The 19,019-nt window shown below is 63.9% G+C and overlaps 2 protein-coding genes across 9 annotated transcripts in view; one reads left to right on the forward strand and one right to left on the reverse strand.

Annotated features, from left to right (window-relative positions):
* Nucleotides 1–211: 211 nt before the first annotated feature.
* On the reverse strand, nt 212–12,461 carry LOC120222776 (endoplasmic reticulum mannosyl-oligosaccharide 1,2-alpha-mannosidase-like). The gene is made up of 8 exons (XM_039220736.1): nt 12,442–12,461; nt 6,261–6,426; nt 5,293–5,958; nt 4,724–4,832; nt 3,929–4,044; nt 2,214–2,368; nt 1,804–1,916; nt 212–480 (listed from the first exon to the last, which is right to left on the reverse strand). Exons 1-8 carry the CDS (start codon nt 12,459–12,461, stop codon nt 227–229), a joined length of 1,599 nt encoding a protein of 532 aa, XP_039076667.1. The 3' UTR covers nt 212–226.
* A 670-nt stretch (nt 12,462–13,131) lies between these two features.
* Nucleotides 13,132–19,019, forward strand: part of GRIN1 (glutamate ionotropic receptor NMDA type subunit 1) — a 25,777-nt gene continuing 19,889 nt past the window's right edge. For 6 of the 8 annotated variants that reach the window (XM_039220747.1, XM_039220750.1, XM_039220748.1 and 3 more), the window contains exons 1-3: nt 13,161–13,471; nt 15,917–16,051; nt 18,438–18,614. In XM_039220747.1, coding sequence (XP_039076678.1) covers nt 13,214–13,471; nt 15,917–16,051; nt 18,438–18,614 — 570 coding nt within the window. In that variant the 5' untranslated portion in view covers nt 13,161–13,213. Of the gene's footprint in view, nt 13,472–15,916; nt 16,052–18,437; nt 18,615–19,019 lie in introns of all 8 variants that reach the window. The other 2 variants (XM_039220753.1, XM_039220755.1) reach the window with 2 other exon arrangements.

Genomic DNA, 19,019 nt, shown 5'->3' on the forward strand with positions numbered 1-19,019 from the left:
TGCGTGGCCTGAGGAGGACGTGAGGCAGAGGCCCAGGGCCTCATCGCATCACGTGTCACCTCCCGCCAGGGAGCCCCCGTCCGGCTGCGACAGAGCCCGGGGCCAGCCCAGGTCCTCGGCCGGGAGTCTCGAGCGTCCCGAGCAAAGCAACGGCCCGTCACCCAGGAGGAGGGAGAGCGCGTCAGACGGAATCAGCGGCGTCTACACACTCCGGGGCACGGCTCGCTCACGCCCGCGCCCGAGCGTCACACGCGCCGGGGGCACTTGGCCGCCGGCGAGGGCACGAGCAGATACCTTTCTTCAGGCCCAGAATCCACATGGTGTCCAGGGCGTCGATCAGCGTAAGTCCCAGGCCAAACCACTCGCTGAAGGACCTGGACACGGGTTTCAGCTCGTCGTGGCCCCAGGCGAACTTGCGGTATCCGGTCCACGCGTGGCGGAAGGCGTCTATCACGGCCCTCTGACGCTCGTTCGGGGAGGCTGCGAGGAAGAGAGCGGGTCGTGGGCGCTGGTCCCGCTCGGGGACCGAGCTGAGGGGCGCCCCGTGGGGTGGGGGCGGGGGGCACACTGTCCGGGGCCACGGGGCAGCGGTGCTCAGCCCTGAAGGTCGGGGCACAGGGTCGCAGGTGGCAGCCTCGCAGCAGGACGCGGCGGCCAACGTGGAGGCGGCGAGGTCTCCAGGCCCCGCACGTGACATCTCGGCCTCTCGGCCGCCTGGCCTGGGCCCGTCCACCTGCACCAGACGCCCGGCAGGCACGACCCTCTGGGGCCGCAGGGGACGCGCGGGGAGCAGCGGCTCTGAGGCGGCAGGCCGGTGCCCGCCGCCCCGCCCCCAGCGCCGCGCTGTACAATTTGGCCGTGGGAGGATGGGACGTGGCGGGCCTCGTCTCGCAGGCGCCCGCGTCGTGCCTTAGCGGCTCTGGACGCTTTCAGGGAGGAACCAGCATGCGGCAGAGGGGCCCGTGGCCGCCCGGCGGCCTTTCCGGGGCGCCCGCGAGAGCGACTGAGGTGGTTTCTCCTCCGCACACGTCGGAGGACCCGGCACAAGTCACAGGGCCGCCACGCGGGCAAAAACGTGTACGTCGACGGCCCTGCGACACGTGTCCCCTCGGTGTGGTCCGAGGCCCAGGGGCGGAGGTATACGTAGCCGCGACATCGGTCCTCAGAGCCCCGTGACCGCCCTGCCTCCCCCAACATGCCAGGGCCGCCCGGGAACGTGCGTACCGGCGCCGGGCTCCCCCTTCCTCCTTCCTTCGGCAGTGACAGCGACAGGAAGGCAGGGTCACGGCCCGGGCCCCAGACTCAGCTGACCTGGCGCCAGCCCCCGCTCCGGGAGGCCAACGGCCCTGGCCGTTGCTGGCCTAGCCTCGGCTCTCCTGCCTGCAGAATGGGCCCAGGACAGGCCGATGACCTGTGATAGGCCACGAGAACAGGAGCGTACAAAGCGCCTACGCCCAGAAGGCCCTCAAATACTGGGGCCAAGACCCAGGACCCCCAGCATCCCGCAAGCAGCGGCCGCACCTCTCCTGTCCGCGGGGCCCCCGCCGGACACGGACGCCGGCAGCTCCCACACAGGCGGCCCGTGGCTGCGGCGCCGGGCCCCAGACCACGGGCCGCCAAGGAGCCCAGGGTCCTCACCAAGGCTCTAAGGAGCGCTGGGGCCCGCCGGGGCATCAAAGGGCGACCCGTGCCTGGAGGGACAGCGGGCGCCGTGCCGCCCACCCCGGTGCCCACCTGGGTGTCTACGCGCCCTCTCCGTCACGACGTCGGGTGAGGCCCAAGGGGGTGCAGCTGGGGCCTTACCTGGTTGGTTCTGACTCCCGGGGGCCGGCGAGGGAGGCTTGGTGGGGGGGCCCTGTGCCTTTCTCGAAGGAAGTTCGGTGCCCTGCTCGGGCTCGATCACCGCGCCCCTCCAGCTTCAGGGACAGAAGGAAGAGCAGTCAGCCGGCTCCACGGCGGAGACGCCAGCGCCCTGTGGTCGCAGCCCGGCCGGGCTCGCCGTGGCCGTCAGCCCCACGCGCCACGCGGGACGAGAGGAGATGGCGGGGCCCCGCCCCCGCCCCCACCAGGGTCCCCCGCTCTCCGCCGTCTGCTTTGGAAGGACAACCCACTTCACACACCACGCTGACCCTCCTCCCCTTCGGTTTTCAGGAAACGTCAAACTGGCCTCCGCGCATCTGCGCTTCCTGCCTCGTCTCTGACCCTCCGCGTACCTGACCACCGTTCTCTGCGTGCTTTCTTCCTGACGAGCGTCGCCCACCACCTCGTCCCTCCGCCCGGCGTCATCCTGCCTCTGCTCCTTCGGGTCTTTATCGGGGGCTCTGATCTGCAGGTGGGGTGGTCCCCGCCGGAAATGCCTCTGAGGCTTCTAGATCAAAACAAGGGTCGCTCGTGAAAACAGATCAACAGCAGCCTAGGAGCTGCCCCTCCCGGTTCCGCACGGGACGTTCTCCCTGTCACACTCGAACCCATGGACAGCGTGGACCGGCTGGTGGCGCGCGGCCCGCAGAAGAAACGCCTTTCCTTTTCCGGGACAACAAGCAGATTTGGCCCAGAGATCCTTTCTCGCGCTCTCAGGGCCCTGACCGACCGGGACGGAGATGTGCCAGCGGGCCGGCGCAGCCCTGCACGGTGCCTTAGACTCCTGGCTCGGGAGGGCCCCGGGCTGCCACAGAGCCTTAAGGTAGCAAGAAAGGGTCGGAGCCGCGTCCCCGCGAAGGGACCGCACAGAACTCTGTTGCAGGCCTGCGCCCCAGGACTCCCGCACTTCGTCCTCGGAAAGGGGTGGCCAGGGCACCGGGTCCAGGGGCGGAGCGCAGGGGCCGGGCGCAGCCCGTTCTCGGCAGAGGGCGAGGAGGCCCCTCCCCCGCAGGACGGGAAGGAGACCGACTCCACTCGGGAATCGAAAACACCTCTGCCGCCCGGTGCCCCCAGAACACGTGAAGACCTCCTCGTTGTAAAGACGCAAGGGACACAGAGCCGGGACCCCCGTGGCCACGAGGGCGAGGTCTGGCCGCAGCAGACAAAGCTCCGGGCACGACTGCCAGAGTCTGGGCAGCAGAGAAGGTACCAGCGGCCCCTCCACAAGGGGCCCTGCGCCCCGTGGCCTGGACGCAGGCATCGGTGCACCCCGACCCCGGCCGCCACCTCAGACGGGATCACGGCCCTCCCAAGCAACGGAAACGTGTCCTTCGGTGGGGAAACGTGCAGGCAGGCTCTGCCCCCCTCACCCGTACGAGAGCCCACGTGCACAACAAGAGTGGTCCAGGGAAGTGAGAGACGTGCCTGTCGGCTCCTCGAGGGAGAACGCGTGCTGTGTGTCAACACAGCCCGAGCGACCCGGTTTGGAGAGCGGCCCCGCGGCCCCTCCCCGTGGGGCTGGCAGGCCGGGACCGATCCCCGCCCCCTTCCCCGACCGCACCCTCTGAAACCGCGTGCAGCTCCCTGAACACGCCCAGCTCCCCCTGCCCCGGGCAGTGTCACTGGACTCAAGCCCTCCCCTCCCGACTCCAGCCGGGACCAGCAGCTCCTCAGCCTCACACCACAGTTTGGCGTCCCGGCCCCAGAGCGGCGTCCCTGTCCCCGGGACCCGGCCCGGCCTCAGCCCTCGAGGAGACTGCTCTCTTCCTCCCCGGACGTACACCCCGGGCCCCCGGCCGGCTCCCGCCGGCCTGAAGCTCCTCCACACAATGGCGGGTCTGTTTCGTTCACCAGCAGGCAGCCGAGCAGACGGAAGGAAGGCACGTTCCTCTTTCCTGCCCCAAGTGTCTTCCCGTGGCCCAGAACGAGGAGCGGGACGCTCCTTGTCATCAAACACACGGAACGAGAAAGAATCCCTCCCCCGCCTGCGTGGAACGCCACGCGCCGCTCTGAAACGCCCGTGGGGCCGGCCCCGCTCGCCACCCCACGCGTGGTCCACCGGACGTACCTGGGGTGAAACCCCCCGCGAGCTGTCTGGGTGAGCATCTGCCTTGTGAGGGGCCGGCAAGACGGGCGGATCTGCTGGTCTCGCCTTGCGCTCTTCCGCTGACCTGCTGTTCACGGCTACAGGAGAGGAGGGGTTGGATCCCACACGCGCCCCACAGCCCCGAGGGGAGTCCGAGCCCGGGGTGGAAACCGTCTGGGCGGGCGCTACTCGTCCCCACGGGACGTCGTGGGACCTGCGGAGGGTCCTTTCAGTGAACTCGAGAACGGGCAAGGGCAACCAATCCTTTTTCAAGACACTTGGCACCTTCTGTCCTGCACCCCACCCCCACCCCCCAGGGACCTCGCCTTCATGGCTTCCCCTCCAGGAAGCACAGACGGAGCCAGCGGTCCGGCAGCTCCCGAACGTTCCTCCTTCCCGAGAGGATTCCCTCCGCCCTCACCCGAACTCTGCCCGGGCCCCTCCAAACACACGGTAACACGTGTGAGGAAGGGCAGGCACAGACGTGCCCGGACGGAGACCCAGCCTCGGGACCTGAACGTGTGCGCGAGGCAGAGAGGGCGCAGACGGCGGTCCCGGCGCCGCACACCCGGCAAGCAAGCAGTCAGACGACAGCGGCTCAACAGGAGCCCGCGTCCTGGCAGGTGGCTAAAGACACTCTGCCCTCCTGTTCGCCTGCGCCTCTCGCCAAGTCGCTGACGCCCAAGGCGCTGAAGGCAGAACGCGGGACCGCCTCTGCCCGGCGGCCCTCGGGCAGCCACGCGCACACCGGGGGCCCGGCACTCGCGCAGCTGGTACCTCTCCACTGGTCGGCCGCGCTGATGCAGGACAGGAGCCCACAGAGCCCGAGAAACGAGAGGAAGAAGAGGATCGCGTTGCGCTGCAACCTCGACAGCTGCTTCCATTTCTACGGGACGGGACGGAGAACAGCACCGCTGGGAACCCGCCCAGCTGTGCCGATCCCGGGGGCACAGCGCGCAGCTCCCGAGGCCCAGCGTCCGGAGCGGGGGAGGCGCCCCGTCAGCGGACACGGCAGACGGTGTGCGGGACACGTGGGAATAAACACAGACGCAGAAACCACGCGTGTCCTACCGCGGGGGGCAGTGGGGAAAGCCTAGCGCGACGGGCGGCTTCCGGCCCGGGCAGCCGGCGGAAGCCCGCACCTGCCACGATGCGGGGTGTCGATGCCCCGCAGCCCGAGACCGCGGGGCTCCGGACCCGCTGGACCCAGGGCCGGCCTTCAGCTTTCCGCCCCTCCGGCCCCGCCTCGCGGAGCGCGGGTCCGAAAGGCGGCCGCAGGCCGGCGACCCCCGCTCCGTCGGCCCGGGACGAGCCCCGCGGGACCCCGGCCCGGCCCCGACCCTCACCCTCCAGCACGAGCGCCGCCGCCAGCTCTTGCTGCCGTCGTAGCTCTGGTCGAGGCTCAGCGTCACCGAGGTGAAGTCCCGATGCGGCGCCGGCGGCGGCGGCGGATACATGACAGCGGCGGCGGCGGCCCGGGCGACCCCGCCCACTGGCGGCGTCAGGAGGCCGGGCTCTGAGAGGCGCCGGGGGCTTCGCCGGTCCGACACCCGCGGGCAGCCATCGCAGCGCCGTCCACACCCCGCCCATCGCCCGCGCGGCCAATACGCCTGCGCCGCGCCCTCCTCGTCCCCACCGCGCCTGCGCCTGCCCCCGCGGCCCCTGCGTGCGCGCGCGCGTGCGTGCGTACGGCCCGCCGCGTCGGCGCACGGCCGCACCTGCGCCGCGCCCTCACGCCGCCGGCGCTTGCTCGCGCGCGCCCGCGCCCGTCCCGGCCGCGCTCCGTCCGCGCCTCGGCTCTGCGCGGCGTCCCCGGGCCCGGGCGGCTCCGCGGTGCCGGCAGGACGTTCGGCGCCCCCGCGCCCCCGCCCCGGGACTCGACGCCCGGCCCTGGGCGGACTCCCCGCCCCCGAGCTGGGCGGGGCCGCGGCGCAGCGGGAGGACGGCGGGCGCGGTGCGAGCCCGAGTCGGGGCCGGGCGGCCGACGGGGTCCGCTCTTTGGAGCCGATGGGCTTGGGGGCGCGCGTTTCCCCTCAGGTGACGCGCGGAAGGGCGGGCGAGCCCCGCTCCGGGCCGGGCCCCTCGGGGCAGCCCGCCGCCGCCGCCCGCCGCCCTGGCCGCAGCCCTCGGCGCTGTGCGAAGGGCCCCCCGGTGTGTGCGGCTCCCGCTCAGCGCCTCGGCTTGTCTGAAGCTGCCCCCAGAAAGACCCTCCCGCTCTCCGGCCCCCCCTTGCTCCTCCGGGGGTCATCCCGGGGCCCCTGCGGGTCTGTCCCCACCAGGCGCTGGTACCCGCGGTGCCATGGTGCTTCCGTACCTGCGTCAAGGTCTTACATGATGGGACAGCCGTTGCGGCCTTTCTGGCTTCCACAGTGACAGTCCTGCGACAGTGTGTGGGGCAGCCATAGGGCTCCGGGTTCTCAGGCTGCAGCCAGAGCGCAGGACCCCAGCCCAGGCCTGTGCCAGCGCTAGACAGGTTGGACCTGGGCACGGACTGGGGGGTGTGCTGGCGAGGGCCAGTCTTGGCACCTGGCCGGGTGACTCCCCTTCCCTCTGTGGCCTCAGGCAGGGGGGTGGCTCTGCTGATCTGCCCCTCTCGCCTTCCCGGGAGTGGATGCCAGGGGTGAGGCGGCCCCTCTGGTGTGTGGGCACTGGTACCAGCCGCAGCCCCTGGCACTGAGAGGCAGTGAAGGGAGCGGCCTGAGGGCCTGGGGTCAGAGTCCCAGCAGGGCCTTGGGCCTCTTCTTTCCTCCTGTCCTCAGCTGGAGCCCTGGAGTCTACCGTTGTTACGGAAGCTCTAGGAATTTCGATGTGTCCTGACCATTGCTGTCTTGAGTCCTGGGGAGCCGCGTCCTTTTCTGCTGGGGCTGCGAGCACTGGCACGTCTCTGCCAGGCCTGTATCTCAGAGGACACTTGGTTCCCTGCTCTCTGCACGGAGGCCTTCATCATTAAAGCATGTGTGACTCTCCCACTGGGGCCCGAACTCCATAAGGCACCTTTTTTCACTTCCGATACCCCCTACACCTCCTGATCAGCTGGTCATATGGGCTGCACTCGGAGCTGGTGGCCCCCACGTCCCCGGTTCGTGTGTGTGTGGCCTGTACCTCCTCTCTCGTCCTTGCCGCCTTTCTGCCGTGACAGTGGTGGCCTCTCCACCTCATGTTCCTGGCGAGGTCCAGCCAAGTCTTAAGGGTCCTCATGAAGGCTCTAACCTGGCCTCTCAGGAGAAAGTCCCCGAGTGCACGACCTTCCCTGTTGGGTGACGTTGTTGCCTCTCACCGGAGGCCCCACAGCCTGGCCCAGCCCCCTAACCCGGCCACAGAGTCCTGAGGTTCCCCGGGTGGGATCTGTTCCCCCAGGTGCTAACCCGGCCGGCCAGGATCTGCTGACTCTGCCCAGCAGAGGCCTCATGGTCGGGAGGGGAGTTTCCTCAGATAGGATCTCGGGAGGAAGCGGAATGTCCCCATCGTCTTCCTCAGGGCGGGTGGGGACCGTGGCTGCTGGCTCCGAAGGGTAGAAGAGTCTGTGTCACAGCTTCTGGGGCATCTCTGCCCGAAGTGTGCAGCCCCAGGCTCGCAGCCCCACCTCTGCCCCTGGCTCAGCGGGCCTGCCTGGCTGCGGGTGACTGTCCTTGAGACCCAGCTGTCCTCAGTATGAGGCTTGGCCCTTCCCGCATCCTCGCAGGGGAGAAGAACTTATCTACAAGTGACCTGAGGCCCCACCTGGCGTCCAGCGGCCGTCTCCTGGAGCCCTGATGGTCATGGCCTTCCTGTCAAACACGAGTGGGCTTGGCATCAGCTATGCGGCTAATTGGTCCCTGCGCAGTCACTGATGGCTGGACAGACGCCTCGGGGGCGGGGGCTGTCCACTCCCCCGCCCATCAGTGTAGGAGTCGCTGCCAGCAAGCGGGGTGAGCCTGACTCAGACCCCCAGGCCCGTCTTTCTCCCCAGGTCCTCAGACCCATCTTGGGGTTCTCGGAGGCAGACGCTGAGGTGGCGTTTGGGGTACAGCAGAGCTGTTGGGGTTCAACGCTGGGTAGGGTGGGGGAGGGGCAGTCAGGGGGCGGTAGCAATCTGTCAGGCCTAGGTCGGCTTTTTGTACATTCACTGGGCTCAGCACTGGGCGCCCAGGAGGGTGTGGCTGGGTGTGATGTGACGCTGCGGGCTGACCCCGAAGGGGCGAAGAGGCTGGTGACTGAGGCTGCCTGCCGACCACCCTCCCCACAGCCCAGCAGCAAGGCCTTTCCTGGCAGCGAATCTCTGTGCTCACTGTACCCCTTCTCCCTGCGTTTAGGGACTGCCCAGCCGAAGGCAGCTCCCACCTGCTGCCTGAGGGCTCCCACAGCTTTTAGAGTGGGGGGAAGGACTGGCGGGCACAGCAGCAGCCTAGAGAAGCCTGGCCCGCCTTTTCTGAACCAGATTCAACCAAGGCTGATTCAGGGCTGAAGGAAACCAGCGCTGGAAGAGAGATCCACATTAGGAAGGAGAACAGTGCCCCTGAAAACAGGATCAATGGGATTAAGACACCCCGGGAAATTCAAGGAAGTATCGCATCTATTAAAATAAGAATAGATTGCTGGGGCACCTGGGTGGCTCAGTCGATTAAGCATCTGACAGAGAGAGACAGTGTGAGCAGGGGAGGGTCAGAGAAAGGGAGACACAGAATCCGAAACAGGCTCCAGGCTCTGAGCTGTCAGCACAGAGCCCGACGCGGGGCTCGAACCCACGAACCGTGAGATCATGACCTGAGCCGAAGTCAGACGCTAAACAGACTGAGCCCCCCAGGTGCACCTAAAACCTTCCAGTTTCAAGCCAGGCACGATGGATTAACAAAACCCAGTGCTAGACAAACCCTTGTGACATTTCAGACTTCCAAGGGTTAGTGAAGGTCTCAGAAGAGGAAAAGCAGGTCAATCACACCCATCGTTACCCTGACACCAGGAAGCAAAGGCACACCTTCAAAATTCCGAGGTGGTATGATGGAACTTTTGGTCTCTAGTAACAGTGTTTTGTCTTAAAGTCAGTATCATCAGATATGAGTATAAACAAGTATAAACACTCTAGTTCACTTATCGTTGTTGTCATGGTATATCATTTTCCAATATAACAATTAAAACATGTATGCATCTAACAACAGAGCCCTAAAATACATGATAAAAAAAACTTACAGAAATGAAGAGAGAATAAACAATTCAAAAATAGTATTTAATATTCCACTCTCAATATTGAATAGAACAATATATCAGCAGAATACGAGCAAGGGTTAGGGAGACTTGAACAATGCTGGCAACCACTTTGACCTGACTGGTATCTATGCAACACTCTACCCAACAGCAGCAGGTTATGTGTTCTTCTCAAGTGTATATGGAACATTCTCCAGCACAGAACATGTGCTAGACCATGAAACAAGTCTCTGTAAATTTAAAATGTCTGAAGTTGAGGCATCTGGGTGGCTCAGCCGGTTAAGCTATGGGCTCTTGATTTCAGCCCAGGTCATGATCTCACAGTTCATGAGTTTGAGCCCCACATCGGTCTCTGCACTCACAGTGTGGAGCCTGCTTGGGATTCTCTCTCCTCCTCTCTCTCTGCCCCTCCCCTGCTCTCCTTGTCTCTCAAAAATATATAATTTTTTAAAATTTTAATGAGATGTCTGAAGTCATACAACATATTTTAATCACAGTAGAATGAAACTAGAAATAAAAAGAAAGATTTGGGGAATCCATAAATATTTGGGAAATTAAAACAACACACTTTCAGGCGAGCCAGGGTTCAACAAAGTAATCACAGAGAGATTAGAAAATACTTCCAACCAAATGAAAACAAAACAACAAAAATGTCAACATGTATAAGATGCAGCTAAAGCAGAGCTTAGAGGGAAATATTTAACTATAAATGTCTATATTAGAGAAGATGAAAGATCTCGAAATTTAAAGCCTAAGAGTCTAACCTAAGAGGCTGGGGGAAATGGGGCACTTGGGTGGCTCAGTCAGTTAAGCATCTAGCTCTTGATTTTGGCCCAGGTCATGATCTCACGGTTCGTGGGACAAGCCCTGTGAAAAACCTACTAGAATGAGCGAGTTTGGAAAGACCCACACTCAAAAGTCAATTTTATTTCTTTACGGATTAGCAATGAATAGACCAGAAATAAAGTTAAGAACACAATTCCATTCATAATTACACCAGAGAGAATAAAGTCTTTGGGAATACGTTTAACAAAATAACAGCAACGCCTGTACATTAAAATCTACAAGGCATTGCTGAAAGTAAAGATGGTCTAATTAAATGGACCAAGAGCCTCAGTACTGGCAAGCCTGCAGTCTCCCACAAACTGACCTATGAATTCAGTGCAATCTCTAGCAGGTCTTAGCAGAAACCAGAGTGTGGGAACAGGGAGCCTGTGGTGGAGGCAGGTAGCGGAACCATGTGGATAAGGTGTGTGAGTGGAAATCCGCGTGAGAGCAGCCACACGGCATTGCTGGTGTCTGCGGCTGCTCTGTGGCAGTCCTGGGGCCTCCCCAGTTCAGGGGACAGAGAGCAAGCCTGACTCCAGTCCATATCTCCAGCTGGCCAAGCCTGCTCACAGCCAGCCGCCTTCCCCCAGTCCTAGTTTGGAAGCAGGCCCTCACAGCAGGTGGCATCAGACCGACCGGAAGCCCGGCCTCTGCCCGCTGGACCGGCCACGGGCGGGGTACCTGCCCAGCTCCCGCGGCCCCTCCCTGCCTGTCAGCTTCCTCTTCTCTTTCCTCCTGGCAGACGTGTCCACAAGTGGCTCTTGGGCCCCCGTGCTCAGGGGTTCACCCCCAGGGAGGATATGGAGACAGGTTCTTGTGCCTGCTTCTGGTCTGGCCAAACTTCTAGGGAAGAACCCTGAGTGGTCTGCTTGGGTCCTGTGCCAACCGCTTGGCCAGTCGACTGAGGCTCTAAGGAGGGCTGTGCGGTGACTGACAGCTGCTTGAGGGGAGGTGCCTGGAGTGGGGGGAGGGGAGGAGAACCGGCTTGAACCGGCTGTGCCTCAAGCACCTCCCCAGGGGCCAGGCCTCCCTTTCTGCCCAAGTCAGTGGCAACACCCAGGCCCCTCGGTCTTCCCCACAGAATTTTTTTTAAATGTTTTATTTATTTCTGAGAGAGAGAGAGAGAGAGAGACAGCGTGAGCAGGGGAGGGTCAGAGAGAGAGGGAGGCACAGAATCTGAAACAGGCTCCAGGCTCTGAGCTGTCAGCACAAAGTCCGATGCGGGACTCGAACCTACGAACCGTGAGAACATGACCTGAGCCGAAGTCGGACGCTTAACCGACTGAGCCACTCAGGCGCCCCAGATTTCTGCATATTTAGAAGAAACTGCTCTTCCAGGGCTGGTGGGAGCTACTCCGGCCCCCCCCCCCCCGCTAGCAGATGGGGGTACATGGGAGGGGCCGGGCTTTCTGGCTGCAGCCCGTGCTGAATTCGTTCCTCCCTGAAGCGTCCTGGAGCTGTCGAGGCCGCACCAGAGCTGACTGCCCTGCTGGGTGCTACCCCACACCCAACCACACAGCCTCCAAGCTCAGACTTGCCACAGGCCACAGAAATTTGGAGACCTGCCACAGACCCTGTGGAGGCGGGGCTGGCTTTGGGCCCCCAAGCGTCCCCAGCATATCTTTCTGTGAACCCACGGTGTCCTTCCACTGTGGACCTCAGTCCCGGAACAGAGTGGGCCTGCTGCAGGCTGGGGGAGGTTAGCTCCCCCAGTGCAAGGATTCCCTGGCATTGAGAGAGAAGGGGGTGCAGAAAGGGAGCACGCCAGGAGCTGAGCCCCTGCCTCTCAGAGCCAGAGATGTTGCTGGGTGTCCGTGTTTGGCTCTGGGGGGTGGGGGGCGGGGTCAGCCTAGTGCTGAGGACTGCAGGGGACAGGGAGCGAGACCCTGAGGGAACACATGGCTTCTCCCCTGCCTGCTGCTCAGAACAGCACTTAGGTGCAGGGACCGCCCTTACATTATCCCTACTGGGGGCTTTTGCATTTGGGTTTGCAGAATCCTCAGTTGCTATTGGAAACAATGATGTCACTGGCAGGGGCGGAGCTTGAGCCACGCTTTGCTTTAGGGAGGTGAAGCACTCCCCGGGGGGTGTGGCGACAAAGAATTAAGAACGTGAAGGCGACAGGGACAAGGGAGCCTCTGGAAAAGGGAAGGAGTGGGGGCTGGGAGTGAATTAGGAGAGGGGCTGGGGAAGAGAGGAAGCAGGAGGTATGGGATGTCTGCCTTGGTACGCACCTCCCCAGAGCAAGTGCTTTCTGATGCCTAACCTTAGTCCCATCTGCTAGAAATGCAACTCGCTCTGGCCTTGGCTTCCCCATAGCTGATTTGGGTCCAGGCCCCCAGACTCTCCTGGAAGATCCAGCTCAACATGGGGGCAGCCACCGCCACCCCCCCTATTCTCAACCCTGGGGGAGCAATCCAAGTCACGTGGCCAGGCAGATGGAGTCTCACCCCCATTTTTGAGCCTTTTGGAGAGGGGAGCCCTACCGTCCCTCCCCCAGAAGCATGGCTTACAGGGCCTCTCCACACCCCTAGGTCTCCAGCCAGCAGAGTCAGGGTCGAAATACCCTTCACTATGAATGAGGACTCGCGCGCGCGCGCGCGCTGGCCGGACACATTCGGTTGCGGTAAAAGACTCGTGAGGCTGCACGCGTGACACGAACCCCTCTAGCCTCCCCCAGACTCTTCTCCCGTAGGTCTGAGGCAGTCCAGGTCGCTGTCGCAGCGGCCCCTCCGAACACGCCGGCGCGCGCACGCACACTCGCACACCCGCACACGGGCTCCGCCGCTCGCGTGCTCCGATAGACGCTCGCACCAACGCAGGCGCACACTCGGCGCGGAGGCGCCCCTCCGTGCTGGGAAGCGGGGGCGACGGGAGGGGCGGGAGACGCTGGCCCCACTCGCGGCTCCGCAGCCGCCGCAGCCGCCGCAGCGTCGAGACCGGCACCGGCGAAGCCCGCAGAGCGGCCGCGGCCGCGGCGTCCCCCCCCCCCCCCCCCCGGCGCCGGGCGCAGCTCCGGGACGCGCTTCAGCACCGCGGACAGCGCCGGCCGCTCCGCGGAGCGTGGGCCCCACGCGTGCCCGGCGCTCGGGCGCCCCCGGCCCCCCGCAGACGTCCCAGGACTACGGCTCCGGGCGGAGGCGTGGCGCCCCCAGCCCGCGGGACCGGGCGCGCGCAGGACGGCCGGGACGCCCCGCGCGGGGTGCGCCGAGGGCCCCGCGTTCGCGCTGCCCGGAGCTAGGGCTCTGCCCGGGGCCCATGAGCACCATGCGCCTGCTGACACTCGCCCTGCTTTTCTCCTGCTCCTTCGCCCGCGCCGCCTGCGACCCCAAGATTGTCAACATCGGAGCTGTGCTGAGCACTCGGAAGCACGAACAGATGTTCCGCGAGGCCGTGAACCAGGCCAATAAGCGGCATGGCTCCTGGAAGATCCAACTCAACGCCACCTCCGTCACCCACAAGCCCAACGCCATCCAGATGGCCCTGTCGGTGTGCGAGGACCTCATCTCCAGCCAGGTGCCCACCGCCCCCAGCCAGGGCTCCCCCCGCTGCCCCTGTCCCCCCCCGCCCCCCGCCCCCCTTCCCCCTCCACCCTCCAGCCCTCCCACTGCTCTAGTTTCATCCTAGCCCTTCCCGGCCTCTTAAGACATGAGCCCCAGGCGAGCCACTCCTCCTGGAGCAAGCCAGTCCCGCCGGCAGCCGAACGCCATTTCCCCATTCGCTCCCGGGCTGGTCACCTGCCACCCTGGTCAGTCCCCACAAGGGTTTCAAGGCTCCAGGTCCCAACCGACGCGTGTGGAGACACGCGACAAGCGTTTTGTGGCTTGCTTCCTCACTGTGTCAGTGAGGGGTGGGCATTCTGGGCTTATGGGCAGAGGTGCTGTCCCAGCCACAAGCACGCGTTCTGCGCAGGTCTCAGAACAGGATGGGGCCCGGGGCCATCTTTGTCTCTGCGTTTAGACCTCCTTCCCTTCCCCCATTCGTGGGCTTGTCTGAGATGGGAAACGGCCCAGGTGTTGAAGCAGGGTGTTCTGTAGGGTGGGGGTGGGGACCGAGCCTGTGGGAGGTGGCAGGGCCCAGCGCGGCAGCGGCTGACAGCCAGCGCTGCGGGGGAGGACAGGACTCCGGGGATTTTGCCAGTCAGAGCCGTCTGCCCCTGTGCGGTGCTGCCTGCTGAATTCCAATGAAACCACGGGATCACTGCAATGCAGCCCTTTATGTAAGAGTCAGGACCGACACGGGGCCAAATGAGGCTCCTCCTTGCTCACCTGATAGGCACACTCACACAGGCACGCATTCACATCCATGTTTACGCACAGAGACGCACAGACTTACATTAGCACACACTCCTGCACATCAGCATTACACAACCAATTGCACGTACCCACACACACCTGCCCACACACACACGCACATCCGTGGACACACACACTCATGTGCCACAAACTGCCCGGCATACCCCGGTGTACACGCAAACACGTGTGCTCACTCATACGGGCTCAACCGTGCATACACGTACAGTATACATACGGACATGCTGGGCTGTACATTTACACACAATGCACATCCCACACACACTTGTGGACACCTGCATGGTCAGACACCCGTTCAGACACAGACTGGGCACTTCTAGGTGCAGACTTGGCGGTGAGGACCTGGGGACGGATAACCAGTCCTCACACCTCCAACTGCAGAGAGGCCAGGGCGGAGCTTCGCTCAGAAATCTGCCCTCACCCATCCCCTAAGCCACCCCATGCTCCCAGCCCCGAGCACTATAGACAGGACTGGGTGAAGCCTTTGTGGCCGGCAGCTTTGGTCACATGTCCCATCCAGGATGAGGGAGGGACACGAAGAAATGGAGTTAGAGTCCAGGCAGGGCCTTTTCTGGGGACCCCTCCTCCAGCTCACAGTTGTGCTGTCTGTTCCCTCAGGGAACGGCCAGTGCCAGGAGCAAAGCCGCCACCAGCAGCTGCCACTCGCGGAGCACAACCTATGGGCCAGCGCTGTGCTAGCATGGCAGCCGTCTTCCGCACCAAATGGGGCCGGAGGCTGCCAGTCCCCACCCCATTTGCGGGAAAGGGGGGGCCCCGCTGCTCAGAGAGTAGAAGGCAGAGTTGGGACAGACACAGGTCCTCCTAATGTGAGGGTGGCGTGGAATCACCACGCCGTCTGCTCCCCAGCACCACCATCTCCCTGCCTTGGAGGGCTGAGCCACAGGCTTCCGACCTGCCCACAGGGGCCTCGGTCTGGGCAGGAAGGCTACGCTGCTCCCCCCGGCACTTCCCTCCCCTTCCTTGAGGACATGGTCAGTGCTCAAAATCAGCGCTGGGTCTTGTTCAGACTAAGCCGAGCTCAGCAGCACCCCCGGCCCCCCACCCGGAAGACACTGGCAAAAAGACCCAGGACGCCACGCCAGTGGTTCCTTGTCTGGCTTCTCCAGAAAAGGCTCAATCTGCAGCATCAGGGCCAGGCTCCTGGAGCTCTCCCAGTCTCTGAACTGGCTTTCCAACCCAGGAGGAGGGACAGTGGGTGGCATGGGTGTGCCTGTCATCATGATGCGGGACCAACTACTCCCCCACCCTGCGCTGGGACGTCACAAGGACAGTCCTTCACCCTCCCTGTCAGGGTCTCACTAGGTACCCCAGCACAGCCCCCCCGCCCCCCGCCGTGTGAGGCAGGGAAGGCGTGGGGAGGGGTCAGTCATCTCCCTCTGTGCTCTTTCTGGCACTGCCCCCAGCTCACCCCTGCAACTTGTTTCTCCTCTGAGGGTGGTTACAGGGTCCTGTCCCTTTGCCTGGGGGTGAGTTCCCCGGGGCTGTGTGTGTGCCAGCCAGTGCCCCTGCATATCCCCACCCCCGCCCGCTGAGTTCAGCCTCTGCTGCTTCCGGGCAGCCAGCTCCAGTGCTGTGCCCACCCGCCCTCACCCCCGACATGAGCTGACCCTGTCCCCTGTGTCCACAGGTCTACGCCATCCTAGTTAGCCACCCACCTACCCCCAACGACCACTTCACTCCCACCCCCGTCTCCTACACAGCCGGCTTCTACCGCATCCCCGTCCTGGGGCTGACCACCCGTATGTCCATCTACTCAGACAAGGTAAGCCTGACCACTCGGTGGGGACCCAGCTGGCTCTGTTCCTGTGTTCAGACCCACTGGCCGCAGGAGGCGGTTGCCCCGGGGGAGGGGGAGGAGACCGGGCAGGAACCGTGCAGGACCGGGGGTGGGGGGTGGGGGGTAGGGGGGAGCCGTGCACGGATCATGGGCTCTGGGCTCAAGGGGCCGCAGGGTAACATGTGAGCTCATGCGTTCATTCACGTCTGCACACTCATACCCATATACACAGCCTGAGACATAAAGTCATCCACACGCATGTGCGTGTACACTGGTACAGACTCAGACTCACAGAGTCACAGAGATGAACAAACCTATACGCTCACTTGCGCCCACACGCGCCAAGTTCATGTGCACATACTCAACCACATTCACATGAACACATGTGTGCTCTTACACACACGCACACATGATGCACCTTGATGTGCACACCCACGCCACACACACACTTGCATTCACACTCACACACACTCACATACACTCATGCTCCATCACACACAGACGATCACAGGCACACTCACACACTCATGCCTCTCACACACACACACACACACACTCACTCTGGCAGGTGTCCCACTGGCAGGTGGCCAGGACCGATAGCAAGCCCTTGGGTGCAGTAGAGGACCCCATGGGCCGGGAGAAGCCCTCACTGCAGGGCGCCAGTGAGGAGGACGTTCGCATGTGCGCAGGGTGACACAGAGGTGGCAGGAGAGGCGGGCCCGGGGTCTGCAGGCCCAGGGCTGTGAGCAGCATGTAGATGCCTCGTGGTCCCTGGGCAGGGAGTAGGGGTCTGGCTGGAGCCATCCAGTCCTGGAGCAGCAGCTGGGGTGGTTTCCCATAGAGGTGGGAACTCATTTGAGGTCACACTGCTCTCCCACAGTGTCTGTCCATGATTCCGGGACGACTCATCAGCTTGGGGGTGCCACTAGCCACCAAGAGGCGGGGAGGGCCGCACAGCCTGCCCCACATCCCACTTCAGACCTTGGGCCGACCTGCAGACAGATCAGAAGGGGCCAGAGGCGGGCTGTGTGGTGGGGGCTTCCCTGTCTCCCCATCCTCTCCAAGTTCATCTTGCTGGGAGCCCACAATTCTAGATAAAGCTGACTAAGGCATGAGGTCATCCCAGCCAGCACCGGGGTGTCTGCGGAGGTCAGCGGTGGGTGTGTCCTGAGGCTCTGGGGACCCTGGCACGCAGCTGAGGCACCAAACTGTTCAGATGCACTTGCCCTTGGCGGCAGAGAAGTGGAGGACCTTTTCCTGTGTCGTCCAACCTCCTTAGCTCTCTGGCGCCAGTCCCCTCATGCGTAGAAGGAAGGGAAGCGGCAGATAGACCAGCTCACAGGTGGAGAGGAGGCACCCCCTCCCAGGGCAGAACCCCAGTCCAGACCCAGAGTATTGCCCAGCTCCCTGGTCCAGTATGAGGTCGAACCTAATGACCAAGCCTCACAAATCCAGCCTGGCCCCACTCGTGATCCCAGTCCACTGCCAACCTGTGCCCAGCACTTGGGCAGGAAGGCCTGGGCCAGAGCCAGTCCAGGACCCCAACCACAACCCCGGTGTAGCCATGTTGCCACGTGGGTGAGGGACAGAGGCAACTGGGCATTCGTGCAGCCATGTTCCAAGACGCTGCCCCTCAGGCCACAGAGAGGGAGCAGGTGAAAGGCTAGTCTGGACGTCTCAGAGGACCACAGGGTCAGGGTGCAGGGTCACCAAAGGGGCTAACACAGAGAGCCAGGCTGAGGCGGTGGAGCACATGCTTGTGTCCAGCCGCTCGCTGGCTGCTAATGCTTCCACGAAGACGGGCGTCCAGGGGGCTCAGTCCGTGAGCCTCCCACTCTTGATTTCAGCTCAGGTCACGATCTCACGGTTCCTGGGTTCGAGCCCCGTGTCGGGCTCTGCGCTGATGGTGCAGAGCCTGCTTGGGATCCTCTCTCTCCATCTCTCTCTGCCCCCCTTCTCAAATATAAATAAATAAACTTTAAAAGCTCTTCAAAAAAATAAGCGCACACAGAGAAAAAAGGCAGGGTCAGCGAGCAATAACCCCCGGACTTGAAGAGAAGTATTCAGCCCCAAATGAAGGTTTCCTGACACATACTACAGTTGTGCAAATCTGGGGAGCTCCGCGAGCCAGTGGGGACTTTCCTGAGCCCCGGCCGTGGGCGTCGGGCGTCGGGTCGCCTCAGGGGCAATTCCAGAGACCTTCTGTTTCCCGGATAGGACTTGGGGGCGGGGGAGGGGGAGGGAGGCGGCAGTAGGAGTGGGGACCCCGCAACCGGCAGGTGCCCCCAGCGACGCGAGGCGGCGCAGGGGGCGGGGGTCTCCGGCCGCGCTCCCGCGCTCGACGCCGCAGCCGCTGCCCGTGTCCCCGCAGAGCATCCACCTGAGCTTCCTGCGCACGGTGCCGCCCTACTCCCACCAGTCGAGCGTCTGGTTCGAGATGATGCGCGTCTACAGCTGGAACCACGTCATACTCCTGGTCAGCGACGACCACGAGGGCAGGGCCGCCCAGAAGCGGCTGGAGACGCTGCTGGAGGAGCGCGAGTCCAAGGTGAGGCCCGGCGGCGCGGGGGCGCAGGAGGCGCCGGGCGCCCGAGGCGCGGGAGCAGGGCCGCGCGCCGCCCGCCGCTGTGTCTGTGGCCCGTGTGTGCACACCCTCTCTTTCCATCGCGCATGCTCAGCTCCACTCCGTCTGGCGAGCGCCCGCCCCAGCCTGTTCTCGGCTCATTTCACTCGCTTTGCCATTAGTCGAAATCTCCTTCGTGTCAGTCCCTGCGGGGCGAGGGCAGGACCACCTGGAGCTCCGCAAACACCCACCGCCCCCCGGCCCGCCCCCCGCAGCCCCGCCCCCGCCCCATCCCCCCCACCCCCCCGGCCCGTCCCCCGCAGCCCCGACCCCCGACCCCGCGCCCCCCCCCGGCCCGCCCCCCGCAGCCCCGCCCCCGCCCCATCGCTC

Source organism: Hyaena hyaena, unplaced genomic scaffold (assembly GCF_003009895.1).
Source record: "Hyaena hyaena isolate Hyena2069 unplaced genomic scaffold, ASM300989v1 scaffold_911, whole genome shotgun sequence".
In the NCBI taxonomy this organism is placed as follows: Eukaryota; Metazoa; Chordata; class Mammalia; order Carnivora; family Hyaenidae; genus Hyaena; species Hyaena hyaena.

Coding starts and splice junctions, on each gene's coding strand:
- LOC120222776 (XM_039220736.1), bottom strand. CDS start 12,461: ATGCTTCTGGGGGAGGGACG. Junction 2,369..3,928: donor CGCGGGGGGTTTCACCCCAG/GTACGTCCGGTG, acceptor GTTTTGATCTAG/AAGCCTCAGAGGCATTTCCG. Junction 1,917..2,213: donor ACGCAGAGAACGGTGGTCAG/GTACGCGGAGGG, acceptor CTGTCCCTGAAG/CTGGAGGGGCGCGGTGATCG.